We start from the raw sequence: 9,759 nt of genomic DNA on the forward strand, positions 1-9,759 counted from the left end.
CACACACCCCTTCGTACCATGACCTAACTAAAAAAACACAATAGCGCACTCATCTTCCATTTCTAGCAGCCTCTCTCATCAGATCATTTCTCCGTTCAGAATAAAAAGCTCCATGCATTGCAAAAAGAACAATGCATTACAGGAGCATATAATGACCATCATTGTGCGCCATCAAGTTAGTTCTGACTTATAGTGACCCCTTTCCAGGGTTTTCTAGGTAAAGAATACTCAGAAACGGTTCACCATTCCCTTTTTCTAGGGTGCCTTGGGAACACCGTGAAGCTTGCCCAAGGCCACCCAGGCTGGCTTTCCTCACAGCAGGGAGGCACAGTGGGGATTCGAACTCCCAACCTCCACAGCAAGATACCTGACTCACTGGAGTAACATGTAGGCTGATATAACTGTGCCCATTTTGCAGGTGAGGAGGAGTAAGTCTGAGGCTAGGAGTGACGTCAGCCAGCTGTGCTCACTTCCATCTTTTATTTTGTTAAAAGTCTGTTGGGGGGGGAAAGCAAGATGGGCAGGCAGTGTTTTTCCCAGTGGCGTGGCTAAGAGCCCTCCGCCTGGAAGCCTCCAGAGTCCCCACAGGCCACCCAAAATCGCTCATTCCGATTCTTCCTCTTCCTCTATCCTTGCTTCCTTGGATCAATGGGATGCAGGCCTTCCTTTGCAGGTGTAAAGGACTCCTTAATGCGAAAACCGCTAATTCGTGGGACCTGCAAATCACAAGTCATGACTCCTAAACCCACCTTTTAAAAGCACAGATGGGAAACATTCTTGTTTAGGCAACAGTGCCCAGAATCCCCAGTGGCCATGGTGGCTGGGGGACACTGGGAGATGCTGTCCAAAACACTCAATTTTCTGATTTTGCTTCAGGCTTGGTTTGCTTCCATTTTGGACTCGAGTTCTTTCCCTTCTCTGCAAAACCAACTCTTTTTTAAATCCCATCCTTCCAGGAAAGCCAAAGGTCTACCAAGGGGTCCGAGTCAAGATCACAGTGAAGGAGCTTCTGCAGCAGAGGAGAGCCAAGCAGGCGGTAGCAGAGGAAGCTGTAAGCCCCTTTCCCCTTTTTCATGCTTGGGGACCTTTTTAGGGATCGGGGAGGTCGGTCGGGTGAGTGTCTATATATATATTGAAGCTACAATATTGAAGCCCTTCTAGCTGAAGGAGGAGGAGGAGGAGGAGGAGGAGGAGAAGGAGAAGGAGAAGAAGAAGAAGAAGAAGAAGAAGAAGAAGAAGAAGAAGAAGAAGAAGAAGAAGAAGAAGAAGAAGAAGAAGAAGAAGAAGAAGAAGAAGAAGAAATTCCTTCATATAGAAAGCTAGGATGTCAGGGAGAAGTGCAGGTTAGAACCTTTTCCCCTGAGATACTAGTTTTCCATGTGCAAGGTGTTGTGCCTTCTTCAACCAATGCAATTGGGAATGCATCGTCCACTGGCTGCCGTGGAAGGGCATAGTTCAGCAAAGTATTTTTAGACTAGGCTGGCCTATGTAGACACACACAACGTCTATGTGTGTTGGGTACCTTAGCACATCCCAAAAAAGCCTCTCTCCACAGTGTTTGGTGTTCAGGGGTTTGTCTGTCCAAACCAACCCTCTGTTTGCACCCTCTTTATTTGATCCCCCCCTCTGCTTCCAGTTTCTAAAAAGTGCTCCCCAAAGCCGCAGCACCCACCCCAAAAGAGTAAGTGTCCAGCCAACAAGGGGGGGACCCAAAATCCATGAAAATGCAAACCATGTTTCTGGAGGATTAAGGACGGGGCTCATGGAACAGCCCAGAGGAGACTGAGCATGTCCAGCACCACAGAATGCTGGCTCCTAAATGAATCCTTTCTGGACATGACCAGCCTGGAGTTCGTAGTCCCCAAATGGCCGCCTTTCCCAGCGCTGAGTGGGCGCCCTATTTTTGCACCCAGTGGCCGTTGCCCTCCAGGGTTTCCAAACGGAGTCTTCCCCAGGTGCGGCTGCAGAGGCCATGGGCTCAAATTGGGTCGGTTCCAACAGCTGAGGGCTGCTCCCGGCCTGACTCCCGCCTTGCGGAGGGGTGCGTTCAGGTTGAGGGACTGATATCTGTGTGATGTTTATGGCCCAAGGAGCCAGCGATGCTGCAGCCCAGGCCAGCCCGTGGTCCCTTACACTCCAGACATCAAGGCACGACCCTGGCTGCCCCCCCTCCCCGTCAGTAGCAAAGCTTGGAAGTAATGCGCCAGGAAGAACTTGTGCCACACTTTTTGACGCTGGCGCATAAGACGCCGTCGCTCCTTTTCCCGGAAAGTTTGACCAGCTGCCTTTCCCACCGACATCCAGGCTCCTTTGTAGCAAGCAACAAAATAAGAGTGTGGCACGGTGCGTCAGAAGGATGTCAAAGGATCCATCTTTGCCACGTTCTTTATTCCAGGCTGCAAAGGGACACTTTTGGCCACCGTAAACTTCTTTTCCATCAGCAAAAATAAAACCTAGCGCCTCTCGGCAAAGCGCCTTCACTTGAAATACGCGTCGCCCGTGTGGCCCATGTTTAAAACTTTTTTCTTTTTCATGCCTTGCAGACAAGCGCTGTTCTCTCTTCTTTTTTGCTGACGATGCAAGTTTTAAAAAGTCCTTGTGCCTGTAGGTTTAAAAAAAAGATAGTTTGTTTCCTGCTCGTGAGGTGAGGCAGAAAGAAACAGTGCAAATAGTTTAGTAATAAATAAGCAAATATCCCAGAGTTGACGGTTCTGCAAAGTGAACCTCACAGTAAATGCTACATTCACTTTGCCAACGAAAAACACCCCATTGGATGACGAACAGAGGTAGGCAAAAACTCTACCCACTCTTGAGAAATTTCACTGGGAAACCCATCTAGCCTTTCAGCCACCTTGGAAGACAGCTCTTCAGGTAGCATTGAATTTCTCTTCAGGTGAACCCCAGCTGTCACCTCTAGACTTCGGGCGTTCACGATATCTTCTTGAGGCTTCGTACATAAAAAAAAAAAACATCTGTTGGAGAAAAACGGCTTTTACAGATCCAACAGCAGGCAAGCCGAATTTACAGAGTTGTATATTCCATGGGAAAAACCGTCTCTTGGATAGGAGCCGTTCCCTGTGGGTGACCTTCCACTTACCTTTTTATATTTCCTGCTCCTTGGTGCGGCTTTACAGCCACATTAAAAAGAGAGAGAGAGAGAGAGAGAGAGAGAGAGAGAGAGACATTTAAAACATGTTTGTTTCAAAAATAAAACCGACTCCCAGGTAGTTCCTTGTGGCAAACGGCAAACAGGGACCAGTGCCCACAGTTCAGTAGTGCCAGAAATGGAGGCCGTGTTTCAGCAATATCAGAGCGGTTGGTGGGGTGGGGAGCAGGCATCGGATTCATTAGCTGACGAATCACTAATAAGATCCAGGATAGCCACAGTGGAAATATATTCAGATAAAGGCTGGGAGCAGCTTATGTACTGAGCCCGTTCCAGGTTGAATCCACATTCCCAGCTATTTCACAAACAGAGATGCTGGACTTACCTCCACTCTGTAAGGGAATGAAAGCAAAGAGTGATAATTCTGCTTTTTTTACACGGAGAAGCACCCCGGCTTTGCTTTTGCTTTGTTCTTTTATTTTAAAATATCTATCTATATATATTTATTCTCAGGTTTCTGGAGAAGGCTGCAGCAGCGTCCAAATTGCGGAGTCTTTCTCTCCTCCCTCTACAGGTTGGTGCAAAAAAATAAAAATAAAAAAATTCCCCCCCTCCCCACCGCCCCCAACCATGCACAGTCCCAAACAAGGTTATCCAGACTTCCTAAACCGATTCCCAGAAGTTGCATCTTGAATCCTCAACGGGAGCCGGGCCCTGCAGATATTTCACTCTCCACCCAACCAATCGGAAAGCATGGAAAGAGCTTGCTAAATGCAGATGAGGAAATGGGGGTGGGTGGCTTTTGGGGTGAGGAGGGTGGGGAAAAGGCGCCGGGCAAGGTTTTTTAAAGCCTCACTAAAAGACTTTGCTCTTTGTTTTTATTCCTTGTCGATTCCCACTCCCCCAGGATCAGCCACGAGGGAAACCTCACACTCCTATCTATGCCTTCCTTTCCTTCTTGCCATAAAGGGTTTTATTACAGTTGTCGCTTGATCATTAAGAGCATTTGGATTCCAGACCTCCAGGCTTGATTCATTCCCAGCTGTTCGCTCTCTCTCTCTCTCTCTCTCTCTCTCTCTCTCTCTCTCTCTCTCTCTCAATCCAGAGAAGGTTAAAAATAATATGCACAGAGCCTTTCAGCTCCTTCCTTCCTTCCTTCCTTCCTTCCTTCCTTCCTTCCTTCCTTCCTTCCTTCCTTCCTTCCTTCCTTCCTTCCTTCCTTCCTTCCTTCCTTCCTTCCTTCCTTCCCTCCGATAGTGGTAACAAATAAGCAAGGCAACTAACAGAGAGAGAGATTCTGGGATGTTTGAGTGACAGGTCGACTTTTGTTGTTACTGCAAGACGAGACTCTCAGCCCTTTCTTCCAGATGGTTAAAAAAATTATTTTTTGGATCAATTTAAAAAAAAAATAAATTAAGCACTGAATCACTAGATTCGCCTACGTAGGTGGGCCTGGCTGTGCTCTCAGGTAGCCTGAAATGATCTGTTTGAGGCGACACCAGCTCGGGATTCGGGAAGGCAGGGGCCAGCGTATGAAGGGACCCGCCAGCCTTCTGAAAGGACTGCCATTTTGGATCTGCCTCAGGCAAAGTGGCTCAGTGGTGGCGGAAGAGCAGAGCGGCTGGCTGCCTCTGGCTAGTGGCGTCTGGGAACTGTAGTCCCCCAGAAAATAAACCTTTCCAAGTTCTGGTGGAGAGGCAGCCTTGGCCACCACCAGTTCTTGGAAGGCAGGGTATAAAAATGTTTTGTTTTTTTAAAAAACTGGACATAATGTGTCAGTAATTAGCTTCTCGTGTGGAGTGAAAAAGCCCTGTCAGCAGATCCAGGAAAAGGTGATTTAGAGTCCGTTAACCCCTGGTGAAATTTCTCATTGCCACAGCAAAGAGAGATTTCTTTTTCTACCATTAAGGTCTCGGTGCTAAAAAGAAGCCTTAAACCTCTGGGCAAAACGAATAGCTTTCCCCAACATGGAACAAAGCACATGGCAAAGGCTAAAGATGAGGCTGGTGGATCAGAGAGACTGAAATAACCCATCCGCTGCTTCTCCAAAGCCCACGCGACACAACACCACCCGCCACTGCTTTGCCCAATTTGAGCAGGAACCCCTTGCACAAATGCGAGAACTCTGTCCAAGGTGGATGGAAAAGCTCTCGCCCTCTTACGGGGAACGGGAAGAATGCTGTAGTTTCCGAAAACAGTGTGGGGTTTATTTTGTGAGTAAATAGAACAGATCTTTTGAGTTGCCTTCTCTTCTTCTCCGACTTCCTCAGCCCCTTTTGTAGACGGAGGCCTTGAGTCCCCATCTCCTGCTGGCTGCTTGCAGCCGTGGCCTTTCCAGAACTGCCTGTCCTGCGAAGAGATCCCGAGTTATTTGGAACAACTGGTGGAATCCTGCATGCAGACCGAGCCACCTCTGGATGCCTCATTGGGTGTCGTCCCGGGCAGCTTATCTTGTTCGCCTGAGAGCTATCAACCTGGCCTCGTTTGCATCAACCAAAGCCTGGTAACTGAACTCTACTTTTTATGGACCCAGTTAGACTTGCTTGGAAATACCCCCCCGTTCCCCTGCAGGCATGACTCCGGCGAGGGTGAGGTTGGGAAGGGTTGTCCGATAAAGATTTTGCCAAAGGCTGGCGTGAAATAAAGTGTGGAGTGCCCGTACGGAAAGGAGAAGCGCACTGAAATTCTGTAGAAAAGCTCGAACAGGAGATGTTAATTTGTTCGAGTTCAATTCATTTTTTATCTTGACAGTTAAGACTGCATTTTTGGTGCGGGGGGGGGGGACTGGGGCTTAGCGGTAGACCGTCTGCTTTGTATACCAAACAATTCCTGATTTCAGTTCCTGGTAACGCTGCCAAGGAAAGGCCAGAAAAAGGATTCTGTTCATAACTCCAGTCCCCGGCGGCCAGTCCGTTCATAGGTGGACAACTCCTGGTTCTGTTTCCCACTTCGGACCATACTCATATCTCCCAGCAAACCCCAAAAAACTGGGGCAGAAGGGTTGATGACTTCTGAAAAAGGAGGGAAGGGTGGCTTGTTATAGAGCAGAATCAGGGTCCCGTAAGCTTCTGGAGGCACTGTTGTAACCCCAAATGGGAGGGGAGGGGCCTCTCTGGGTCATGAAAAGGAGCCTGGGGTCACCAGGGGGTCCACGTGCCCATTCTGCCCGCCTTTGGCACGGATTCTCCTGAGCAAGGTGGCCCAGCGGCCTGACATTCAGAACAAGGAAGCGTGCTATCTTCCGATCTCCCTCTGCTCGGTGGTGTGGGACGTTATTTGCATGCCTGCTGAAGGGCTCGGTTTAATCTCCTTCTCCTCCACCAGGCAGGGCCAGGTAAGGGCTTGGTGAAGCCTTGGAGGCCTGCCAGCATCCGCTTTGGATTTGGGAGGATCTCGGGCGAGACATTCCTTGGGCCTGCCCCCCCTCCCCTCCCCTGCTCCCGTGAGCATTGCCTGCTCACTCTTATCGCTGCCAGATGCAACTCCTCTTCCACCTCGCAACCAGCTGGGCATTCGCCCAGAGGAGATCCACTGAGCAAACAAGCCACAGCATCTCCTCCTCCTCCTCCTTTTCTACGTTATCATCTTCTGGGGCCAGCATCAGGGCTGAAGGAGAGGAGGCAACAGCCTCGCCATCTAAGGCAGAGCTGTCCGAATCATGGAAAGCTCGTCGGGAAGAGCACCGGCTTTCCTTACCTCCCAGATAGGGCACATTAATTTCCCCTGCTTTGTGATTGGTCGCTGGGAGGTAAACTCGGGCATCCTTAGCAAGTCAGTGGCATCCTTAGCAACTGAGCTTGTTCAGATCCTGAGCAAGCTCAGAATCGCCGGCTATCCATTGCTCAGCCCAAAGCTGTTCTCACACCCGGTTGACTCAGAAGGTGAACCACCAAGCAGGAGAAGAGAAAGATGAGGAGGAACAAACCCAGTGGGATCACGTTGACCTTCAAGGCCAGCCTCTGTCCGGTGGATAGAACTGGACCACTGTTGGCCAAGCCCTCACTTCTTCCCCACCTCTCACCCCCGCCCTGTTGCAAAGGAAAAAATAATATAAAATCAAATTGAGAAAAGCCACCCCCACCCATCTTTAGAAGGCAATGGGCATCTTTTTTTTCTTTTTCCACCCCCTGTGACAGGGACACAACAGACACCAAACAGCCCCCTCTCCTGAGAGGATCAAAGGAAGCGAGAAAAAAAAGATGAAAACAAGTTTTAAACTTCCAGGCAGCGGGTTAATGATCAGTTCGCTGCTCTGGAGCTTGGAATTTACTTCCTGTTGTTTGAAAAAAAAAAAATACCATGCCAGGGCTGATCCAGGTTCAGAGGTATCTGAATTCGCTGCTGATCAAATAAACTCAGGATGAAGCTGATTTCATTACCTTCTACTTCCTGGGGTCAAGACAGGCTTTGTTAAGAGATTCAATTCCTCTGTTAATTTTTGGTTCCTAGGTTTCTCAGCCCTGACAACTGCTTTCGTTTGGCGTTCTGTCATCGGGAGATCAGGACAGGCTCTGCCGGCTGGTAGACTGCGCAAGCGCAGCAGCCTTGAAAGATTGGAAACATTTGGAGGGCAAATGTTTTCTCACCCTCTAATTGCGAAGCTCGCACCTCGTTTCGTTCAGCCCTAAGAGCCTTCCTTTTCATCTCTCCTCCTTCTCCTTTCAGGGACCTGGGTCCCCGGACTCTTCGGATCCTTCCGGCTCCTTCGATTGCAGCTACTCCTCACCGCAGCCACCTCCATATGCGCCCACCAGTTACAGCACCCCTTCGCCTCTGGAGGCCAAGAGCTGCATGTATCCATCATCAGAGGGAATCCCCTTCCAGTCGCATGACACGCAGTATCACGCCTCTCCTTGCTGCTGCACATCTTGCGGCTCCCAGCACTTGGACAGTTTCAGAGTCCCCGAATATTTCCCTTATGCAAACACGGACTGCAGGGAATACCCTCCGTCTGTCTCTGTGGGAGATGATTGCTTCGGAAGAGACAGGCACTGGGACATCTGTTATAGTTAAAAGGGGAAAGCATCTTCCTGCTGCTGTAAATGCAGGGGATCCATAGACTGTGACGGCCAAATTTTGTTGGTTCCAAAGTCCACTAAATGCTGAGTAGGTTTTTTAAAAAATCATCGCTTTAGAGTGTGCAAGCTTTTGGTTTTCATAGCATTCTTCATTAAGCTAACTGGGAAAGCAGTGACCTTTCCTTTTCATGTGCTATTAAAAAAGGGGGGGGCATCAGGGAACCCAAATTCTGTGCCAAGCAAAGCTGAACCCTGTAACCTGTCTAATGAAGGCAAACATTTATACTTCCTATTTTGTACAACTTATTTTGCCTTGACCGGTTGTGGGAAAAAGCAAAAGGCTATGCTGGCCCCCCCGAATCCCCACATCCTCATAACTGGGCCCTTTTTATTGAGCAGTTGGCCTGACTTTGCAGCCTCATCAAGTAGGGCTCCTATGTTTGCAGGTATATCGCTAAAATCATAAAAGCTAGAAATGATTGCGTGGAAAATGAAAATAAAGCTGAGATTTCCACACAGCAACACAGCGTATTCAGCAAGGACCCTGTGCTTCATGAATTTCGTGATATATGTATAAGCCATAAGAGAGAGAGAGAGCGTGCGCACATTCTATTATGCTTGCTTGTCATGCAACACAGCATATATTCTGGAACACAATGTTTTTCACACTCTGCAGGATGAAGGATTCTGTGAAATCCGAAGGCTTGCATACTGCTAAAAAAATTTTTTAGAACTTTTGCCTGCTTTGTATTTCCCATAAATGCAGCATTTATTCATTTGTCTTTTGATCAGAGAAGTCAGCATATCATCTCTGCAAACCTATAACCGCCTTACCTGATCTTAGTCTCTTTCCAGTGTCGCTTTCTCTGGGGTTCATTCAGGGGCACAAACAATGTTTATAATGTCTACATTGCTGTAATCCTTCTGTCATCTTGCATTAAGAGTCCATTAAACAACTGCCAGCCAGCGTGAAGAGGTGTATGTTTTTCTTTTAAAAAAAAAAATCCTCACGGCTCAATCACTGTTCGGTTGAGTCAGTGAGGAACATGGGTTCGAATCCTCTCTCCACCATGAAACTCACTAGGAGACCAAGGTCTCCTTGACTGGCCCTACCTTGTAGGGTTGTTGTTCGGAAGATAGAGTGGGAAGGAAGGAAGCCCACCACATCTTGAGCTCAGTGGAAGGAAAGCAGGAAACAAACAAACACATAAAGACTACATAAACAAGTGTGTTCTGCTCACACTTGACTGAGCCCAAGCAAAGTATTTCCAGAGGAGGAGTGCTTGGTGCCCTGACACTCTTATACCCATCGTCCTCCTCTCCCATATTTCAGCCTTCCTGCTCAGGAGAACAGCCCTCAACATTGGTGCATCATGTTGTTCTCATGGATCCTGGTTGATGGGCTTACCTGGTCCAGGTATTAAGAACAAAAGGATGTAAGCAGAAGAGCCCTGTGCTGGATCAGGCCAAGGGCCCCTCTCGTCCAGCTCCCCGTGTATCTCACAGTGGCCCCACCAGATGCCTCTGGGAGTCCACGAGACCACGAGATATAACTGTCTCCTGATCCCACAACCCTGCATCTGGCATTTTGAGGTCCCTTCCTTCGAAGCCTGGAGGTTATACATCCCCATCATG

At 48.6% G+C, this 9,759-nt stretch overlaps 1 protein-coding gene across 1 annotated transcript; it reads left to right on the top strand.

Annotated features, from left to right (window-relative positions):
• Positions 1 to 865: 865 nt before the first annotated feature.
• On the top strand, positions 866 to 9,097 carry POU2AF3 (POU class 2 homeobox associating factor 3; the record flags this gene model as incomplete). Its single annotated transcript, XM_072979062.2, has 4 exons — positions 866 to 1,051; positions 3,620 to 3,680; positions 5,377 to 5,609; positions 7,772 to 9,097. Coding segments are annotated over 4 exons (828 nt in total), but the record flags the coding sequence as incomplete, so codon positions are not given.
• Positions 9,098 to 9,759: the final 662 nt, after the last annotated feature.

The sequence above is a fragment of the Pogona vitticeps genome, chromosome 8, assembly GCF_051106095.1.
Source record: "Pogona vitticeps strain Pit_001003342236 chromosome 8, PviZW2.1, whole genome shotgun sequence".
Taxonomy (NCBI): Eukaryota; Metazoa; Chordata; class Lepidosauria; order Squamata; family Agamidae; genus Pogona; species Pogona vitticeps.